Source organism: Hoplias malabaricus, chromosome 2 (genome assembly GCF_029633855.1).
Source record: "Hoplias malabaricus isolate fHopMal1 chromosome 2, fHopMal1.hap1, whole genome shotgun sequence".
Lineage (NCBI taxonomy): Eukaryota > Metazoa > Chordata > Actinopteri > Characiformes > Erythrinidae > Hoplias > Hoplias malabaricus.
In genome coordinates, this window is record NC_089801.1 from 65461391 (window position 1) to 65483757 (window position 22367).

Consider the following 22367-nt stretch of genomic DNA (forward strand, 5'->3'; position numbering starts at 1 on the left):
CTTTGATTTGGCATCAGAACCAGGTCCTGGAACATCCTACTCACAAAATTAGTTGAATCAAGTTTGTTTGAACAGGTAGAATAGGTTTAGAGTTGGATAACACTGGATTAGACTGTCAGAAATCCTCCCTTTATTATTACCTGGATTGTGCATCTGAATTTGTTGAAGGACTATCATTCATTCATTGTCTGAAACTGCTTATCCAATTCAGGGTCGTGGTGGGTCCAGTCCAGAGTCTAACTGGAATCACTTGGTGCAAGGCAGGAACACACCAGTCCCTCACAAGGCGAGACACAGGCACACAGACACACACACACACACACACACACACATGTGCTCAACCTCCAGGTCCAATTTATTTGTATATAGTTCATTTATTCAGTTTCATTTATTTCAGAAATACACCATATGTACAAATATTTGAGGACAAATTTGTAATTAATGTGTTCTACATTAAGTTGCACCCATTACTAACACAGATGTGCAAACGTGCACACACTGCCTCTCTAATCCCTGTAGAGAAATACTGACAATAGAATAGGATTCTCTGGAGTAGAGAAACACGAACCTAACGCCAGGTGAAGGATATATAGCACCCCAGCACTGAGCTGTGCTGATGAACCCATATTTACTGTCATGTCTCTTGTTAGAAAGTGAGTAGTAGCCTATATGTGAGCAAACATTATCATTCTCTGTACATGTGGTCTCAGTTAAATGGTTATTCTCTTTATTTATTGCAAGAATTTCACATATTAATCCAACCACAAACAAGTCTGTAAATCACATGATGCTGAACATGTACTCCATATAATGTACTCAATGTTTACAAGGTACAATATTAACACTGTAAACAAAACAGTTATTACATGGTCACCAGGCATACAGCTGTACTACAAAATACACAATAATCTTACACAATATCCCAAAGAACTCACTGACATTCTCTTAAACTTCCAAACAATGCTCAAACAGAGCAATATGTTCAGATAAAGCTTACTTGTAGCATTAAACAACTGTACAATAATGAATTAGACTGAGATTCATAATCTCTGACAACTGCATCATTACATACACTCTCTGAAAAAAAAAGATACAGTAGAGGTACATCATTGATCAAACAGTGTAAAGGCACCTTTAAAAATTATATTACACTTTCTTCTCCAGAAGGAGAGGTGAGTATTTGTAAGATTTCATTTTATAAATATAACTTCTAAAGATAAAATTAGTCATATGAAATCAAAACAAATTTAAAATCTACAGTTATGATGGAATGTTCCCTAATTAAAGGTACGAATATGCACACCCTTAAGAGTATCACCACAGAGATGGCAAAAAACAATATTCAAAACTAATGACAACATACCAAACATAATGTAAACTTTAAAAGGCCATTATTTCATTGCCTGCACATTGTTCAGGTAGTTGCCAGTTTTAATCTACAACAGAGTGTACATAAAAATAATGATTATAGGCAAGTTTATTACCTTCTCATAAACTGAAGTCATTCAAAGTGCTTTACAAATGAGGAAATGCACAGGTAACAAATGTGACAGACAAAAATACAATTAAAAATAAAATATCATCAAGACAAATAGAAATAAACATGATTCAAACAAAAAGGGAAAAGAACAATACATCCAAATATAAAATATAGAAATGTTAGTACTGAGCTGAAGACCTGCTGAAATAGGAATGTTTTCAGTTTGTATTTAAAAGTGTCTAATGTCATGGCTCTTCTATATGGAAGTATATTTGGTGCAAAACCCCTGAGCACATGTGACAGTGAAATTTGTATTTGCAGAAAATAGTTACACATGTATCAATAAATGAAGCCATAGAGAAAATCTCTTCAGAAAACAAACATGGAGGACCGAGGGTCTGTGTAGAATATGCAATGGAAAAATGGGAAATTACTCTTTGCAAGCACATTCTGCTGCGTAATTTGAATATAAAAACAGACCCAACTCAATACTCTTTCAAAATATGTATCACTCTGAACTGCTGTAAACAGTGTATTAGTCATGATTCTGTCCTGACTCTATCAGTTTCATCCCTGGCTATGTCCTGTTTAATATAGACAGTAGCTATATGAACAGCACAGTAAATGCGGCTTGATTCGCCCAGAGCACAGCCCCAGAAACACACTGAGAACTCTCCTGATTTATCTCTTTGCTACTTTATGTTTTCCATCAGAAATCTGATAAAGAGTAATTTCCTGTTTTCCATTTCCATATTATTGATACACGTGTGACTATTTTCTACAACTACATATTTCAGTGTCACATGTGGTCAGGCGTTTTGCAGCAAATGTACCTCCATACTTCTAAACCTTCTCTGAAAGCAGAGTAGTCAAATACTTGTGTAGATTTCACCAGATGCAGGACTTACTGACCAGTTCCTAAAGATCTAAGAGTTCTGCTCTGCTATAAAGGACATGTGTCTGTAATAACAATATATAATAATAATTATATTATTATAAACATAATAAACATAATAATTATACTTATAAAGTGTCTGTCAATGACCCAAAGCTACTGCTAATTACAATTGGAAAGGACAATTAAAAATGAAAAAATACAATTTAAAGATTGTCATGTTTTTAGGGAGAGAGACAGTAGCATCATCAACCGAAATTGTATACATTAAAAAGAGAAATGCTGACTAAATATATTAAAACATATATTCAAATAAATGTCATAAAAAATACAAGAATGAGAGTAATTTATCTGTTTGTGTAACGGTTGTGCAGGGAGGTGGACATACACACATGTAATTTTTTTTAAAACAAACAAATAAAACCAGAAACAATACAATCTGAATATAAATAGAAGCAGGACACTGGAAACACAAACTAGAATAAATGAAACGAAACTGAACTGCAACAACTGCGGGCCGACATGGGGTATGGTAAACACATACTACACAAAGTAACACTGAAAACAAGGGGCTAGATAAACACAGGACCATAGACAAGAAACACCTAGGAAGGATAAAGAGAGGCAGGACCACAAAGGAGGCACAGGTGGGAACACTGACGACAAGGTGGGGCTAAGACGGGACTAAGGCAGGGCTAAGGGAGGAGACAAGAACAAAACAAAACAGTGCCATGTGCTAAAGAAGCACATGACAGCCAGCAAAGGAAACTAAAACAGAACAGGAAAAAAACAAAACAGGGCAAAAGTGTGACACTGTGTTCAGTGATGATGGGTTTAGACGACAGAACCTGTAGGGAAAAAAAAATATGACTGAACTGATGTCCTCTTCAAACAGTGTACAGTATGTAAATGCACATGTATTAATTTAATATGAAACCCAAATTTTTCTGACATCATTTAAAGACTGAATGAGAACTTACATTTTAGAGACACGATCCAGAATTAAATAAAATTAACCAGTGGTGGTTATTAACCAGTAATATGGTTATTAGTGTTGAGTATATCTTATTTGGCTGCATGAAATTATTAGATCACTAGAAGTTTTTTTTCTCATAATACTCCATAATGTCATCTTCCAGGCCCAAGGAAAAATAAGAGGGGAATAACCCTAATGTGCAGGCATTTAAAGAATGTTTACTTTATAATTTGTGATATTAAATGGAGAATCTCCTCCAATAATTACATTGATTTTTAAACCATGATCATTCATTGCACATTTTCTTTTCTTTCACTTACCCTGAGTGCAGCAGTGTCGCCATATCACAAACCCAGCACTTGTTCCAGCAGCCAGCACAGTCACGGCAAGACATATCCATGCTACAAAACCACTGTTTTTCTCCCCAGCTGCACAACAACACATTCCTGTTTTCATTCTGAATTGTACTCTTGTTTAGGTTGAGTAATGATCAGTCTTTAACTGAGTAAACTGTGTCAATCATCCCCAGTGAGTGTCATGTTTGAATGAGAAAAGGAAGACTTTATTTTTCTTTTAAAGGATCATTCTGTATTGCTCATATTTTCTGCATAATTGAGTTCCTGAAATGTAAATAGGGTCAATAAGTTTAATGTGAAATGGTTTACTGTAGAGAAATTAAAATGTTTTTACAGTAGTGGCAAATCAAACAGGGGATCAGGATGTCAATAACCTAATACTGTTTTCTCAGCAACCAGTGAACCTAAACATGTCTTCTGAGTTTGTATATGCGATATTGATAATGATAAAAGAGTGGTGAATTATTTATTTATTTTACTGCATCCAAAAATAACAATAAAGACTGAAGACACACAAAGTCATTGTTAATAATTCAAAATTAGTAATGAATAAGACTGCCCCTCTAATTTTCACTGGGGACTGTTTTTCTTACCACTTCCTACATGTACCTCTCCAGTACAAAAGCATTTAAAAAATACTGTATGTTCAAGACCAAAACCTCAGCTCAGTTTGTAAGTATCATAAAACACATTGGTGTAAGGCAATGTATACTGTAAATTAACTTGTAATATCTCAATGTAAATAACATTGATTCCTCTAGAAGTTCCTCTAAAACAGAACATTTAGCATAAAACCTACTCTCAGTTACACTCTGTTATTTTTGAAACATTTTGAAATGCTTTATATTTTAAAAGATCTCTTTAAAATATCAAATGTGCTGAAGAGCTCATACCCCAGACTCTGGTGATGTTGTGAGTAACGGCGCTGTGAAGCACTACACAGCTGTAAGTGTGTTTTCCTACATCCTCCTCTGGAACTATCACACTCTTCCTGGTCTGGTAGGTGCCGTCCTCATTTGGCAGGATATCACTGACCTCTTTATCCACAGACTGCAGATCTGGACCCAGCCAGTACACCTGAACTGACCGGGGGTAAAACCCAGTCACATGACACGTGACTTCAATGGAGCCGGCCTTTTGTTTCTCAATGATCCTGACTTCAGGACCTAGAAAATAACAAGAGGCCATTAAAAATATGTTTAATGACTTTTCTTTCCCATTTGGTATCTATATTGGTCATAAAGTTGGTGTGTTTGTAACTTTCACTTCTAGTCACCCAGTCACGTCTGCTGTGTAAAATTCAGTATGGCACATTGCAAATATTTCAAGTGTTTCTATTTAAAGGAACATGTTGTATTTCTACCTTAAAATTACAGCTTCTAAATGATTGTGATGTTCTACAAGCTGTAATAGGGAGAATACTGCCCCTGTGACTGCTACGCCACTTCCTCTGCTAGTCTACTGCACTAAGCAACTTCTGAATCATGAGGTAGAGGACTCTCACGAGAAATGGGTAACGCTTTATGGTACAAATCTTCTAGCTACAAGAAGGCTGGCTTGGTATTCCCGGTATGGACATAATATGGCAAAGAGTAAGGAAGAGAAAAAGAGAGAGAGAGAATGAGCGGCCGTACAAGAGTTAATACTGAACATAATTTACACAGTAGAGGGAGCAGAAACAGACATAAGGACACAAGTTGGAGCAGTACGTATTTGTGCTTACGAAATTGTGCTAGTTAGTGATAGTTTTGTTGACAAAAGTGTTATAATCTGTTTTTGAGAATGACTGAGTACTGAGCCAGGGCTCAGCTGCTAACTTTAGCTAACTTTTTCGTGTTAGACATCGAGTTTGGTAATAATTGCTTTTCGCCAGTTGCTATGTGGATTAAATGACTGAAGTTCAACTTTGTGTCTGTGGAACCCAAGCTTTGTGGATTATTATTATGAGCGATATATGGGGTTTGTCATGTAGTCAACATCATTTTATTTGATTACACACATTTCCCCGGCTCAACATCAGATGAAGTCCCTAGAGCTGTTTGCTACTTTTGTAAACATCACTCAATGAGTAAGAGAGAGAGAGAGAGAAAGGTGTGTGTGTTTGTCTGTGAGAGAGAGATGTGTGTGAGACTTGATTTCACAGCAGTACTGTAAATTACACTCTGCAGCAGATAGGAGGTGCTCAGGAAACAAAAAAAGCCAATTACAATGAAACCTTGACTTAAAAGTGAATCCACTTGTGAATTTTCCGAGATATGAGCCATGGCTCTGTCAATTTATTCCTTTATGATGCGAGCCAAGATCTGAGTTACGAGATAGTGAGCTTACGGAACCCTCCACTAAGTGGCCCAGTGAGTGTTCAGTTCACTTGGTTATATTGACGTGCATCTGGAATAACCCCCCCCCCCCACTGAGTCGTGTCTTCTTTTTCACCATCTGAGATCTGGTCAGCCTACTAGCGAGCAAGTTAAGCAATAGAGCATGAAAAGAAAAACTCCCCCAACCTCCTTCACCTCCGCTAGCATCTTCGTCTGACCTTCAAGTTAAACACACTTAATAGAACCAGTTTATTTATTTACATTCTCTTTTATTATGTATTATTATTTTTATACCGTATTTGTTATTTACAAATTACATTTTTCTTCTTTAAAAATTGTGTCGTTTTGCGGGGCCTGGAATGGATTAAGAGTATTTCAATTCATTTTAATGGGGAAATTTAATTTGAAATACGAGTAAATTGAGTTGCGAGCTCAGTCACAGGACGAATTAAACTGATAAGTCAAGGTATTACTGTATTACATTGTATTCCTTTAAGCATAGATATCACTATTACAGGATCCCTGTGTAATCTAGACTGGGTCAAGAAATGTATGTTTCTAATTTGCCACTTTATGTATCTGAATTGACACTTTTTGTTTTCAATCCTTGTCTTGTACTACCAGATAAGGAGACAGCTTCATAACGTAGCTTCCTTATCCCTAAATCCTGCCCACCCCTGGACGGGGCACAATCACAAATATTTAGGTGGGATGTGTTGATCTCCTTCACCCAGACACTATATTAACCTAGGTTAATGATTGATTATGTAAAATAAATAATAGAGGGATATATGTGAAATGATCCATTCAAACAAAAAACCTAACACAAACCAAATTTTAAATATTTATTGGACAACACATATTGTCCCTGATTTTTCTTCCCTCTGTTCTAACATGAAAAATATCATTTGGACAGTGACCCCAATGAATACGTGTTTGAGGCCCCTACTTCAGATAAAGAACACATTCAAAAATAAGGGAGCTGACCTTTTGTGTTGTTCACTTCTGGAGCATCCTTCAATACATTCAGTCGTTCTAGGCATGTTTTGCTGTAGTAGTGTACTACCTTATCAATATAGACTAGGTCTCTCTCCCTTAGATGCTTATAGGGGACTGCCTGAGGAACCGCCGCTACATATGTCCTTCTGAAAACGTCAAAACTTAAGAACTCCTTGCCATTGAATGCATGATTTAATGAGGCTTGGTAAGTCCCATCTGGATACACAATACAGCATCCAGCTCCTTGATATATATTACGGTCAGTTAAAGAACCTAAAACACATAAATAAACATAAAAAAAACACATAAACAAATAAAAGAGCATATCCAAATGCAAAATAGAGATCATGCATAATTCCATCTGCTGCTGTGTCCCTCCTTGCCTCGCCAGAAAACACAATACTCAAACCTCTTAAAGCCACTGTCCACTAATTTTCATAGTTTTCTTCTGACCATGACCTGTATGTTTAATAATGAATGTTCTCTTATGTGACACAGACTGAGTGACGCAGCCATTTTCCTTTTGAGAGATTTTTAAAATAATGTTATCAACAGTTCTTTTCTGTTGGATTTGAGTTGGGCAAGACTAAGTTTGTCCTGATCCCAGGTCTGCCACAGAACCAAGTTAGCAATACATTTATATCACTCAGCTAAATAAATAAACTGCCTTTAGTCTCTACAGCCCTGCTGGGACTGATGGACTGGTTTAACAGGAGGATATGCAATGAAACATTTTAGATTTCTCCTCAGAGATGAACCTCCTGTCCCTGGACTGCTTTATAATTACCACAGAAGAAAAATTACCCAAAAACACGCAGCAGGCTCACCCCTGACCTTACTGTGGCACCTTAGCAGCATTCAAGCCTTTAGAAGTGGCATGCAGACACTCTCACTACTCACCGCAGATCTGCCCAGTGCACTGGAGCAATGTAGAAAATGCACCCTCAGTACAATATCTCGGGGGCAGTGTTTTTTCTTTATCATACTACAAACTACAATTTTGTCACCGACCACTTCTCAACTCTCAGAATGTCCATACCTTGGCCAGTCTCAGTTTTTTAACAATGGTATTGCACTAGCACTTTTCTACTGGCACTGTGTTGTTTACGCTGTCATGGTAATACCACTTTTTAAACTACTATTAAACTGCTATTGTATATTTGTTAAAAATAACAAGGTTAAAAGTTAGAAATGAGACAATGGGACAGTGACTTTAACATCTGCATTGAGAGACACCTCAGTATTTTGTATTGTTTGCATGAGACAACACCAAATGGACTTTACCTGTTAAGTTGAACTGCTGAGTTGCTGACTGAAGGGCAATCGTAACAGCATGTATATTGTAGTCTGACAAATCATGGATAGTATTCCACTGTTCTTTTCCTACAGAGCTGTTGAGCCATTTAGGACGTGGCATCTTAGACCTCATATTGCTGTCATAGTAGTAGACAGGAATGTCATTCAGAACTATCCTCTCTATAACGCCAGGCAGGCTGAATCCTTTAGAACCAATCCAGTAGACACAATGCTTATATAGATCATCTGCAAAATAAGATATAAACGCTAAAGTTTATAAATACTTATATCTTACAAATGGGATTCATGTTACAGCCCTTTCAGACATTACATTACATTCATTTTCCTGTCTGTGACTTTTGGCTTTTCTTTTTAAATCCGTTCCCCTACAGACTCTTACCATAATGTCCAGAATACGCAGTTCTACCAAAACAATGAGGGGGCTAGTTTGACCAAGCTTTTCCAAGTGGAGGCTGGCTTGACTCTAGTTAAGAAACTGGCTGGCGAGGCGACTGCCATTGCAGTTAGCACACTACACTGATCAGAGCATTTTATTAAACACAGCGTATTAATTGTATGTGGCACACATCTAAAAATAAAAGACAATACTGTTAACTGCACAGCAAATTGTCCAGTATTAAATTAACACTGTTAGTGTAATAATTTAACACTCTCAGTGTTAAGATAACACTAATAGTGTTGATTTAACACTGGAGAATTTGCTGTGTGTCAGGAAAACGATGTAAAAATGTTAAATAAACAGAATCATTATATAGGTATATTATATAGGTAAGCTCTGTTAATATTGTAATATTTTAGAATATTGATGTAATGACTGGAACACGAACGACAGTCTGAATGTAAATGGCAGTTCTTAGGGTGCAAAACCAATTGTTTCTTTGAAAAACAGTATTTAAATGTTAATTGGATTTAGGAAATCATGATACTGCCCATTTCAAATTTCAACACCAGTTACAAATGTATTTTCTATTTATTGATTTTATGTACTGTTTGTATACATTGCAACTGCTGTATGTTTACATTGTTTCAAGGTTGTATGAAAAGCACACTCAAATATTACATCGTCAGAAAAGTACACAGTGAAATTCTACCAAAATCATACAGTTAATAGCCAAGAGGTCCATCTGTGTAATGACAGTAGAATGGTTTAGGCATTATGGGTAATTTTTGAGAAATCCATATCAGTAAGTATGTAATATGATTTTATGAGAAAAGTACACAGTCAAATTTTGCCAAAATCATACAGTTAATAGCCAAGAGGTCCCTCTTTTTAATGGCAGTGGAATTGTTTAGGCATTATGGGTAATTTTTGAGAAATCCATATTGGAAGGTATTCGGTATAAATTCATGAGAATATTATACAGTGAGGTCCCTCTGTTTAATGACAGTAAAATGTAATCTGTATTTCTACATGTCCACCAGGATTACTATTCAAAGCCAGTTAAGTGTTTATAGAAAAGTAAAAAAAAAATACGTAAATGTATGAAATGATCAAAGCGTGTTTTGCCTCTTTAAAGTGATTTAAAACGAAATATATTCCTAATGGCTTGTTCATTTTAGTCCATTTTAGCATTTCGTGCATTTATTTAGTAACAGAGACATCGCTGCTCAAACGTGGGTTTCAGGCGCTCTATCTGTCCCAAAGCGGACGTGGCGCATTCGGATTTGAAGCGCGGATGACTTGACCGTCAGTTTCCAAAGTGCGGATAGCTTGACTCCAGTATTTCAAAAGTGCAGATATGAGTTTTCTTATTGGCCGCAAGATTATAATAGAGTTGTGTATAAGTTTATACGGAAGTCATACTTATTCCAGTTAATGGTAAAGTCCAATTAATGAAGAACATCGATGTTTAAAAAAATCATTAGCTTGGTATCACCAGTGGAAAACTGCGGTTAAGCCAGCCGCCGTTTGAGAAAACACGGTTAAACTAGCCGCACGTCAGATTTTAGTGCGCGTATACTAGTGACAAACCGGTGTTGTGGCCGATTCAGTTCCCCGTCCATTTAATGTTTCTTGAGTCTGCGAGAACGCGCATTCAAGAAATCACCCTGCGCGCGACCGAGTGCTACATCTACGGAAGCCAAAACACAACAAAAAGTACTAAATAACGGATAACACAATCCGCTTTGAAAAAAAAGAAGATTTATGCAGACTTTTCTTAATAATATGTTGACTAATATGATTAAAAAAGCTAACGGAATGATTTGTGTGTTTTATTAAGTACAATAAAGGCATTTTATGGAGACAGTGAAATACGATTTTAATATTTTTAAAATGTTAATTGAGTGAATGAAACATTTATGCACGACTGTGTAATAGACATTTACTCAGGGATTATTATCATTAAAATAAAATAAAACAAACAAACAAAAAGGAGGCTGGATTTTAGTCAGGTGAAATAGTCTGTCCAGATCTGTTCCCCCGTCATAATCACTCTAAAGTAATCTTTTGTGATCTAGTACTGATATGTGAGACATTTAGTCATTATTAATTAATAAAGCACAGGGATTAATGTAAGGAAATATAAAAACACAGATTTCTGTAGGGGGAACACTTTTAGACAGGATAAAAAAGCTCTGTCCAGATCTGTTCCCCTGTCATAAACACCTTAAAGTAATCTTTTGTGATCTAGTACTGATGTGTGTGAGACATTTAGTCATTATTAATTAATAAAGCACAGGGATTAATGTAAGGAAATATAAAAACACAGATTTCTGTAGGGGGAACACTTTTAGACAGGATAAAAAAGCTCTGTCCAGATCTGTTCCCCTGTCATAAACACCTTAATGTAATCTTTTGTGATCTAGTACTGATGTGTGTGAGACATTTAGTCATTATTAATTAATAAAGCACAGGGATTAATGTAAGGAAATATAAAAACACAGATTTCTGTAGGGGGAACACTTTTAGACAGGATAAAAAAGCTCTGTCCAGATCTGTTCCCCTGTCATAAACACCTTAAAGTAATCTTTTGTGATCTAGTACTGATGTGTGGGAGACATTTAGTCATTATTAATTAATAAAGCACAGGGATTAATGTAAGTGAATATAAAAACACAGATTTCTGTAGGGGGAACACTTTTAGACAGGATAAAAAAGCTCTGTCCAGATCTGTTCCCCTGTCATAAACACCTTAAAGTAATCTTTTGTGATCTAGTACTGATGTGTGTGAGACATTTAGTCATTATTAATTAATAAAGCACAGGGATTAATGTAAGTGAATATAAAAACACAGATTTCTGTAGAGGGAACACTTTTAGACAGGATAAAAAACATCTGTCCAGATCTGTTCCCCTGTCATAAACACCTTAAAGTAATCTTTTGTGATCTAGTACTGATGTGTGGGAGACATTTAGTCATTATTAATTAATAAAGCACAGGGATTAATGTAAGTGAATATAAAAACACAGATTTCTGTAGGGGGAACACTTTTAGACAGGATAAAAAAGATCTGTCCAGATCTGTTCCCCTGTCATAAACACCTTAAAGTAATCTTTTGTGATCTAGTACTGATGTGTGGGAGACATTTAGTCATTATTAATTAATAATACACTGTTATTCGTGTAAGTGAATATAAAAACACAGATTTCTGTAGGGGGAACACTTTTAGACAGGATAAAATATCTGTCCAGATCTGTTCCCCTGTCAAAAACACCTTAAAGTAATCTTTTGTGATCTAGTACTGATGTGTGGGAGACATTTAGTCATTATTAATTAATAAAGCACAGGGATTAATGTAAGTGAATATAAAAAGACATTTCTGTAGGGGGAACACTTTTAGACAGGATAAAAAACATCTGTCCAGATCTGTTCCCCTGTCATAAACACCTTAAAGTAATCTTTTGTGATCTAGTACTGATGTGTGGGAGACATTTAGTCATTATTAATTAATAAAGCACAGGGATTAATGTAAGTGAATATAAAAACACAGATTTCTGTAGGGGGAACACTTTTAGACAGGATAAAAAAGATCTGTCCAGATCTGTTCCCCTGTCATGAACACCTTAAAGTAATCTTTTGTGATCTAGTACTGATGTGTGGGAGACATTTAGTCATTATTAATTAATAATACACTGTTATTCGTGTAAGTGAATATAAAAACACAGATTTCTGTAGGGGGAACACTTTTAGACAGGATAAAAAAGATCTGTCCAGATCTGTTCCCCTGTCAAAAACACCTTAAAGTAATCTTTTGTGATCTAGTACTGATGTGTGGGAGACATTTAGTCATTATTAATTAATAAAGCACAGGGATTAATGTAAGTGAATATAAAAACACAGATTTCTGTAGGGGGAACACTTTTAGACAGGATAAAGAACATCTGTCCAGATCTGTTCCCCTGTCGTAATCACCTTAAAGTAGTCTTTTGTGATCTAGTACTGATGTGTGTGAAACATTTAGTCATTATTAATTAATAAAGCACAGGGATTAATGTAAGGGAATATAAAAACACAGATTTCTGTAGGGGGAACACTTTTAGACAGGTAAAAAAAGATCTGTCCAGATCTGTTCCCCTGTCATAAACAAGTCAGGTATTATGTTTTATTGAAATAACTCATCAATATTTATAAGTTTAAAACCCACTTGACCTAAAACAGATCTGTGACTTAAATGAATCGATTCAAAGAGTAAATTTGTTTGTGAATCTTCGCTGGTGAGTTTTTGCTGGCCTGTGTTTGGAAAAAAACAGCGTCAAAATCGTCAGGATGGATCCTACAATTTACACCGAAATTGTTAATTATAAATCACGAGGTGTTTATCCGCCCAATGCTACGAAAGAACAAAAATATGTAATTCGGAGACGGTGTTCCACCTTTCAGGTCGTCGGTAAGAACTTTAAGTTATAAATTATTATCCACCACGTTTACGGCATATTAGCCTAATAAAATTGTTCATGCTAAGATGAAGGCATTCATTTGATTTAATAGAAAATAATACATCGTTAACCAGTTTGCACAATTTGCTTCATTAATGAACTGTGTAAAACTGTGCCCATCTAATTTTTTTACCCCCCCCCCCAAAAAAAATGCAAATCGCTTTTTGATTAGTACCCTTATTATTGTGCTTCGTTCGTGTATAATGTCTATAATTTGCTTGTTTTTTAAATAGATGGTCAGCTCTTTCATGTGAGCAAAATGAAAGATGGTTCAAAAAGACAAAGAAAAGTTGTCATTGGTCCTGAAGAGGCCAACCAGATATTTACAGAATTCCATGCAAGTGCTATAGGCTCCCACTGTGGAATTCACAAAACGAAGGATGCCATATCCAAAAGATTTTTTTGGCCTGGCATGGGTGTGGATATCGAAAAATGGGTAAGTAAGATTTCTTTTTTTGTAAATTGAGGTTAAGTATTGTAGTCTAATAATATTTTATGTTACAGGTTTCCCAGTGCAAAAATTGCCAGCTTTCCAGGGTGACCCTTAAGCAGGAGCCTGTTCACATCCCTATAACAGTATGTGTAATGCATTCAGCACATATCCACATTTATTCATTTTGTCTTAAATGTCATATTTGGCTTATGGGAATAAGATTAGGCTAGGCTTTTTGTTAAAATGCTTTGTGATAGTGCATGTTGTTAACAGCTCTTTATAAATAAAATTTAACTGAATTAATATCACCTGATTGGAAAATGTTCTGTTGACACTCTCTTTAATAATTTGTTTTACATTTTAAGGTACACAGTCCATTTGAACTTGTTGGAATGGATCTGATTGGAAAACTAACAATGACAACACGTGGCAATCAGTACATTTGTGTAATGATTGATTACTACACAAAATGGACTGAAGCATTTGCCATCCCTAATAAGACAGCAGAGAAGGTCACGGAGTGCATTGTGCAGTTTTTCTACAGATTTGGTGCACCAAAAAGAATCCTAACAGATCAGGGCAAAGAATTTGTTAATCAGGTTGGTTAACACAACTATAATAATAAAACTACATATAATACATTTTTACACATCATTTAATAATATCTTTATGTATATATATATATATATATATATATATCAGCCATATCATTAAAACCACCTCCTTGTATCTACACTCGTTGTCCATTTATCAGCTCTACTGACCATACTGGTCACTTTACAGTTCTACAGATACAGACTGTAGTCCATCTGATTCTCTTCATACTTTATTATCCTCTTTTACTCTGTTCTTCAATAATTAGGTCCCCTGCAGAACCACCACAGAGCAGTTATTATTTGGGTGGTGAATGATCATTATTACTGTAATGACCCAGTAATAGTGTTAGTGTGTGTTGTGCTGCTACAATTGAATCAGACACAGCAGTGCTGCTGAAGTTCTAAGCACTGTGTCCTCTCACTGTTCATATTATTAGACACACCTACGCTGTTGGTCCTTCTTGTAAATGTAAAGTCAAGGAAAGTAACTCATCTGCTGCTGCACAGTTTGTGTTAGTCATCCTCTAAAACACACACTAACACACCACCACCATGTCAGGGTCACTGCAGTGATCCAAATAATCTGCTCTGTGGAGGTCCTGATCATTGAAGAACAGAGTAAAAGGGGGTGATAAAGTATACAGAGAAACAGATGGACTACAGTCTGTATCTGTAGAACTGCAAAGTGACCTGTATAGTGAATGGAGCTGATAAAATGGATAAAGTGTGTAGATACAGGGAAGGTATTTTAATGAAATGTTCAGTGTGCATATACAGTCACAATACTAACTGCTAGAAACTGCTATACATTTATTATCAGATTAACAGGAAAATTTGCAGCTTTCTTGGGGTAAAGCGAAGTCTTTGCGCCCCATACCACCCTCAGACTAATGGCTTGGTTGAAAAAATGAATGGAACAATTCAAAGGTAATATTTATTTAAGATAAGGTTAATAAAAATAAAGCTTTTATGTGTGTGTACAATATATATATATGTGTACAATATTATATAATTAATAACATTTATACGGTGTATATATATATATATATATATATATTATTTGTGTTGTCATGGTAATGATTATATAAATCTGTCTCTTAATCTCTTTCTAATAATTTATTTACTGTAGGGCCCTGTGCAAATTAGCAATTGACCGGACTGATACTTGGGACATGTATCTTGAATCTGTTGTGTTTGGCTTGAGAACAAAAACACAGATAACAACTAAGTTCTCACCATTCTACATGCTGTTTGGTGTTGAAGCACGCTACCCCTGCGAAGTCCCAGAGATGTATCAGGTATGAATTTAACTATCATTATTACAAAAGCTCTTGTCTGCATGTATGAAATATTTGTAGATAATATTAGAATATTAAAATTTTTGCATGTTTCTTTTACTTATATTTCTCATATTACAAAAGGTAAGCAACAGTGTGGAAGCAGTTATTGGTGAAGAGATTATCTCCAGGGCCATTCAGATGAGGGAACACATTGACGAGATTGTCAAATGCAGAGAACAAAAGCAGAAAGAAGAAAAGAAAATTCCAACTCAGCAGAGCCCCTTTTTTTCTGTAAATGATAGAGTGTTGCGGTTTAATGCACAAAGCCATCAGAGAAAAGGTGGTAAATTGGAAAAATCTTGGCTTGGTCCCTATACAATAACTGCCATTCAGGGAAAGAGTGCAGATATTGTAAATGATAAGGGAGTACAATTTTAAAAAATTAATATTGATTTGCTTAAGCACTTCAGAGAGGATTCTCCACACGTTCCACACAGAATACAGTCCTCCAGAGTGCAGACACAACATTTTGTATCGACTTGTACAGCATATGAACAAACAGCACTGCAAGTACAGTCGTCCCCAGTACCTGCAGCAGAGCACACAGCACTGCAAGGACAGTCGTCCCCAGTACCTGCAGCAGAGCACACAGCACTGCAAGTACAGTCATCCCCAGTACCTGCAGCAGAGCACACAGCACTACAAGTACAGTTGTCCCCAGTACCTGCAGCAGAGCACACAGCAGTGCAAGGACAGTCGTCCCCAGTACCTGCAGCAGAGCTCACAGCACTTCAAGGACAGTCGTCCCCAGTACCTGCAGCAGAGCACACAGCACTTCAAGGACAGTCGTCCTCAGTACCTGCAGCAGAGCACACAGCAGTGCAAGGACAGTCGTCCCCAGTACCTGCAGCAGAGCTCACAGCACTTCAAGGACAGTCGTCCCCAGTACCTGCAGCAGAGCACACAGCACTTCAAGGACAGTCGTCCCCAGTACCTAAAGAAAAACACACTGAACAGGCATTACAGCCTTGTTTTGTAGGTTCTGGTACTAGAAACACTTCCTTGGACAGAATTCATAACTGTAAGTTGAGTTTTCAGTTAATTGTGCTTGTAACAACAGGCATTATAACAAAATAATTAAATGTTAATGTAAATTATTACATGTATTGGTAATAATGAAAGATTTTAAATATTTTAAAGAAATTTTAAAGCATAGGTGAATCTTTAGATTAGATATTAGGTGTTATGATCTGTAAATTAAAATAATAGGATTCAAGCCTTGTGATTTATTTTGTTATGCCTTATAGCTGTACAAGCTGCCTGGTCTGGAAAAAATTGCTATGTATTGCTGTCCAAAGTAGGCCCCTACAAAATATTTTATTCGGATATTGAGAGATTTGGCCCTGGAAAAGAACTGGAAAGTGAGGTGTGAATTGTCCTGAGAATCTGTCATGATATTTTACTGTTAGTGATTACATTTGGTATGTAGCAAGCTTATTACTTATTATTTTTTCTACAGGTAATCAATGCATATATCACAATTTTGGTGAAACAACACAACGAGCGGTCTGAAGAAGAGGCATTCCTTGTGGATTCCTTTGCCATGACAGCAATTTGGAATTCCAAATTTCATAGAATCAAGGTAAATGTTTTGGTTAACTACATTTCGCTTTTGTATTCTAAATACACAGATCAGCCATAACATTGAAATCACCTCCTTGTATCTACACTCTTTGTCCATTTTATCAGCTCCACTGATCATACAGGACACTTTACAGTTCTACAGATACAGACTGTAGTTCATCTGTTACTATGTATACTTTATTACCCCCTTTTACTCTGTTCTTCAATGATCAGGACCTCCACAGGACCACCACAGAGCAGTTATTATTTGGGTGGTGGATGATTGTGATCACTGCAGTGACCCTGGTGTGGTGGTGGTGTTTTTTGGTGTGTGTTTTTAGTGTGTGTTTTGCTGGTAAATTGAATCAGACACAGCAGTTCTGCTGAAGTTTTAAACACTGTGTCTACTCACTGTCCATGTTATCAGACACACCTACGTTGTTGATCCATCTTGTAATGTAAAGTCAAAGACAGTAACTCATCTGCTGCTGACAGTTTGTATTAGTCATCCTCTAATCCTTCATCAGTGTCACAGAATGCTACTATCAACTACACCAACATGCCACTGTAACAAAGATTCACCATCCAAATAATACCTTCTCTGTGGTGGTCCTGCAGTCTTCATCTGTAGAACTGTAAAGTGACATGTATGGTTAGTGGAGTTGATAAAATGGAAAAGAATGTAGATACAAGGAGGTGGTTTTAATGATATGGCTGATCAGTGTAAGCCCTCTAATAGCCAGTGTAATAGGTGAATGCTGCATAAAATATTTTAACACAATATTATTAGTAATAATATTGTGTCTTGATTTTAACAGTGGGATCCATCCAGGTATAAAATCATCTTGGGTGTGGTAAATGATCAACATCACTGGTTTCTGGTTGTAAGTATGTGTTGTAATGACATTGTTGAGCCTCTCATAACAGAAGTTCACTTTTAAATATGATTTTCTGTAATTCAGGTCATGTACCCTTATAAAAGGAAGACACTTCTCCTTGATTCAATGGGTGAATCAGAGCTGAAGCTAAGAAAATGTTTGGAGAGAACTAGGTGAATTATTCTTTATTACCCTATACAATAGTAAACACGACATGTATATAATGTTACTGTGTAAATACATTTATATTATTTCAGAGCCTTTATGAGAAAAAAAGGGATAGAAGTGTCAAGGTGGACTTGTGAAACAGTCCCCCACCCACTCCAGCAAGATGGCACATCTTGTGGTGTTTTTGCGCTTAAGGTATTTCTGGTATTTCCTGCTAATGTACCAAAGTAATTTTCTTGTAAAATTATTTACCATACTTTGAAAAGTTGTAGAATGTCTTCAAATGACTACAACTGGCTTAGCAGTTAACAGACACTGAAATATAGGTATCTTATTTTATGAAAGATTAATCTTACTTTATATAGATGAATCTTCTAGAAAGATTATTGATTTAAACATTTATTGACTTTTTGGATTAACTCAAGTAAGTTTTCTCACTTTTATTAATGTGCTTCTATACTAATTAAATTAATTTAGTTTGCAGATCAAGTATTGGCTGCAAAGCCATTAACTTTTCCATCAGACACCAGCTCAATAAATGCACTAAGATGGGACATGGCAGTCACACTGCTGCATGAATCTGGTATGTGGTGATGTGCATGTCGATGTAGTGACATATAGTAAATTGGTAAATTTACAGTTAAATGTATTTAGAATTATAATTAAGGCGAAGGTATTACATATACACATTTTTAAATAATCTGGCTGTATATAGAAAGTGTAGTGTTTAAATGTAGTTAAAATAAATCCCACTAGACTTCCTCTTAAGAGATATTAAATTACGTAAAAAATCAGTTTGTTGAAAACATTAAAAATGTATATGGACATGGATTAACATTGTGGTAAATCATTAGATGACATTAGCAGTCTATGCCACGTCTGTGGGGAGACAGCAACAAATGATGAGTCAGCTGCAGAAGATTTGTGGGTAAGAAATAAATTGATGACTTATCAAAAATTAGCATAATGACCAATAAATATATCAGACAGTTATTGATGTTTTGAACATGAATGTGTTACACAGATTGCCTGTGACAGATGTGGAAGGTGGTTCCATACCAGCTGTGTTGATAATCCAGCACTGGATAAAGAATACATGTGCACAGCATGCGTATAAGAAAACTAAAACATGTGAAATAGTTTTAATTGTTACTAACTTAATACTGTTAATTCTGTATATAGTGTATTGTTAATACTGTTGTTTTTTTTGTTGTTCCTATAACATTGGACATATTGCTGTTCTAAATAAGACTACCTGGAAATAAAATAAAAATGTACATATAAGTACTATGCTGATCAAAGGTGAAAAGGTTTATCCTTATTATATGTATTTAAAACAAGCTTTCTGAACTAAGTACAGGTGAGAAATTTCACCTGTCTAAAAGTGTTCCCCCTACAGAAATCTGTGTTTTTATATTCACTTACATAAATAACAGTGTATTATTAATTAATAATGACTAAATGTCTCACACACATCAGTACTAGATCACAAAAGATTACTTTAAGGTGTTTATGACAGGGGAACAGATCTGGACAGATCTTTTTTATCCTGTCTAAAAGTGTTCCCCCTACAGAAATCGGTGTTTTTATATTTCCTTACATTAATCCCTGTGCTTTATTAATTAATAATGACTAAATGTCTCCCACACATCAGTACTAGATCACAAAAGATTACTTTAGAGTGATTATGACAGGGGAACAGATCTGGACAGACTATTTCACCTGACTAAAATCCAGCCTCCTTTTTGTTTGTTTGTTTTATTTTATTTTAATGATAATAATCCCTGAGTAAATGTCTATTACACAGTCGTGCATAAATGTTTCATTTACTCAATTAACATTTTAAAAATATTAAAATCGTATTTCACTGTCTCCATAAAATGCCTTTATTGTACTTAATAAAACACACAAATCATTCCGTTAGCTTTTTTAATCATATTAGTCAACATATTATTAAGAAAAGTCTGCATAAATCTTCTCTTTTTTCAAAGCGGATTGTGTTATCCGTTATTTAGTACTTTTTGTTGTGTTTCGGCTTCCGTAGATGTAGCACTCGGTCGCGCGCAGGGTGATTTCTTGAATGCGCGTTCTCGCAGACTCAAGAAACATTAAATGGACGGGGAACTGAATCGGCCACAACACCGGTAATACTCAATGCGCGTGAAGACCTGAGCTTATACCCTTCATTTTAAAGAACGTAACAGCATTTAACCGGTTTATACATTGGTCATTTCTAGTAAGTAGTCCAAACAATCAACAGATATCAGTTCAGTGTTTGTTGGTTTTATGGACTACTTATTAGAAATGACCATATTATAAAGCAGTACACTTGAGTCATCATTAAAAACAATGGAAACCTATGGGGATTTTGAATGTTATCTGCTCAAAAACTATACAGTAAAATCACTTCATATGTCATAGGTATATAGTGTGGTACACTCTGAACTGATATCTGTTGGTTGCGTGGACCACTTATTAGAAATGACCATATTATAAAGCAGTGAACTTGACTCATGTTCAAAAACAATGGACAATTATGGGGATTTTGAATGTCATTTACATACAAACTATACAGTAAAATCACTTCATATTTCATAGGTACATAGTGTGGTACACTCTGAACTGATATCTGTTGGTTGTGTGGACGACTTATTCCAAATAACCATTTTATAAAGCAGTAAACTTGAGTTAACATTAAAAACAATGGACAATTATAGGGATTTTGAATGTCATTTACATAAAAACTATACAGTAAAATCACTTCATACTTCATAGATACTTAGTGTAGTAAACCCTGAACTGATATCTGTTGATTGTATGGACTACTTATTAGAAATGACCATATAAAGCAGTGAACATGATTCATGTGAAAAAACAATGGACAATTATAGCGATTTTGAATATCATTTACTCAAAAACTATACAGTAAAATCACTTCATATTTTATAGGTACATAGTGTGGTACACACAGAACTGATATATTTTGGTTTTATGGACTAATTATTAGAAATAACCATATTATAAAGCAGTGAACTTGACTGAGGTAAAAAAAATAGACAATTATCTGAAGTTTGAATGTCATTTACATAAAAACCATACAGTAAAATCACTTCATATTTCATAGGTACATAGTATAGTACACTCTGAACTGATATCTGTTGGTTGTGTGGAATACTTAATAGAAATGACCATATTATAAAGCAGTGAACTTGACTCATGTTAAAAAACAATAGACAATTATAGGGATTTTGAATGTCATTTACATAAAAACTATACAGTAAAATCATCTTATACTTCATAGATAGATAGTGTAGTAAACCCTGAACTGATATCTGTTGATTGCATGGACTGCTTACTAGAAATGACCAATATATAAATCGCTTAAATGCCGTTACTTTTGTTTTAAAATGAAGGGTATAAGCTCAGGTCTTCACGCTCACTGAGTATTACCGGTTTGTCACTAGTATACGCGCACTAAAATTTTGACGTGCGGCTAGTTTAACCGTTTTTTCTCAAACGGCGGCTGGCTTAACCGCAGTAGTGGAAAAGGTGGAGAAGGTTTCCGCTTACTTTCAAATAATAAACAAAACATAACTATAAGCCAGTCCAAAGAAATGTATACTCACCACTCCACGTTTGCGGAAGATAGAGGAGAATACATAAAATACAAAACACCTGCATGCCTTCTGGCGCAGTTTCGACAAAACAAAGTGAAAGCGGTTTTAACTTAGTCTCGTGCGTCCATCTCTCCAATTCGCGGCTTTTGGGTCGTTCTCAAGCTCACCGGCCGTTCACAGAAACCTCACACCAACTTTAGTCCGTTTTCACACTTTGGGTGGTTTCAGGATCAATCTGTAATACTGACAGCAATGAGTGAGGCGGTTTCTGCCCTCTCCACTTCCTTACTACGGTTAAGCCGATTCACCATTGCCAGCCTCCATTTGGAAAAGCTTGGTCGAACTAGCCCCCACTTAGTTTTGTTGGAACTGCGTATTCTGAACATTACGGTAAAAGCGTGGAGGAACGAATTTCAACATAAAAGAAAAAAAGTCACTGACATGAAATCTATGTAATAAATAAATAAATAATTTTCTAAACAATTAATGAATGGATAAACAACACATATTTGCTATTTTGTGGAAATAATGAAGATTTCAGGACATGAAACTC

The 22367-nt window shown here is 35.7% G+C and overlaps 1 protein-coding gene across 1 annotated transcript; it reads right to left on the bottom strand.

The window, feature by feature from the left end:
* Positions 1–433: 433 nt before the first annotated feature.
* Positions 434–22140, bottom strand: LOC136685717 (class I histocompatibility antigen, F10 alpha chain-like). The gene is made up of 6 exons (XM_066659429.1): positions 21824–22140; positions 8309–8566; positions 7013–7297; positions 4601–4873; positions 3672–3779; positions 434–3223 (listed from the first exon to the last, which is right to left on the bottom strand). Exons 1-6 carry the CDS (start codon positions 21876–21878, stop codon positions 3210–3212), a joined length of 993 nt encoding a protein of 330 aa, XP_066515526.1. The 5' UTR covers positions 21879–22140; the 3' UTR covers positions 434–3209.
* Positions 22141–22367: the final 227 nt, after the last annotated feature.

Bases quoted from the DNA above. Each gene is read 5' to 3' on its own strand.
- LOC136685717 (XM_066659429.1), bottom strand. From the start codon at position 21,878: ATGCAGGTGTTTTGTATTTTATGTATTCTCCTCTATCTTCCGCAAACG. The intron at 8,567-21,823 runs GTGAGTATACAT...CTTATTTTGCAG, and splicing joins TCTTCCGCAAACGTGGAGTG to ATGATCTATATAAGCATTGT. The intron at 3,780-4,600 runs GTATGAGCTCTT...GTTGTTGTGCAG, and splicing joins CAACATCACCAGAGTCTGGG to CTGGGGAGAAAAACAGTGGT.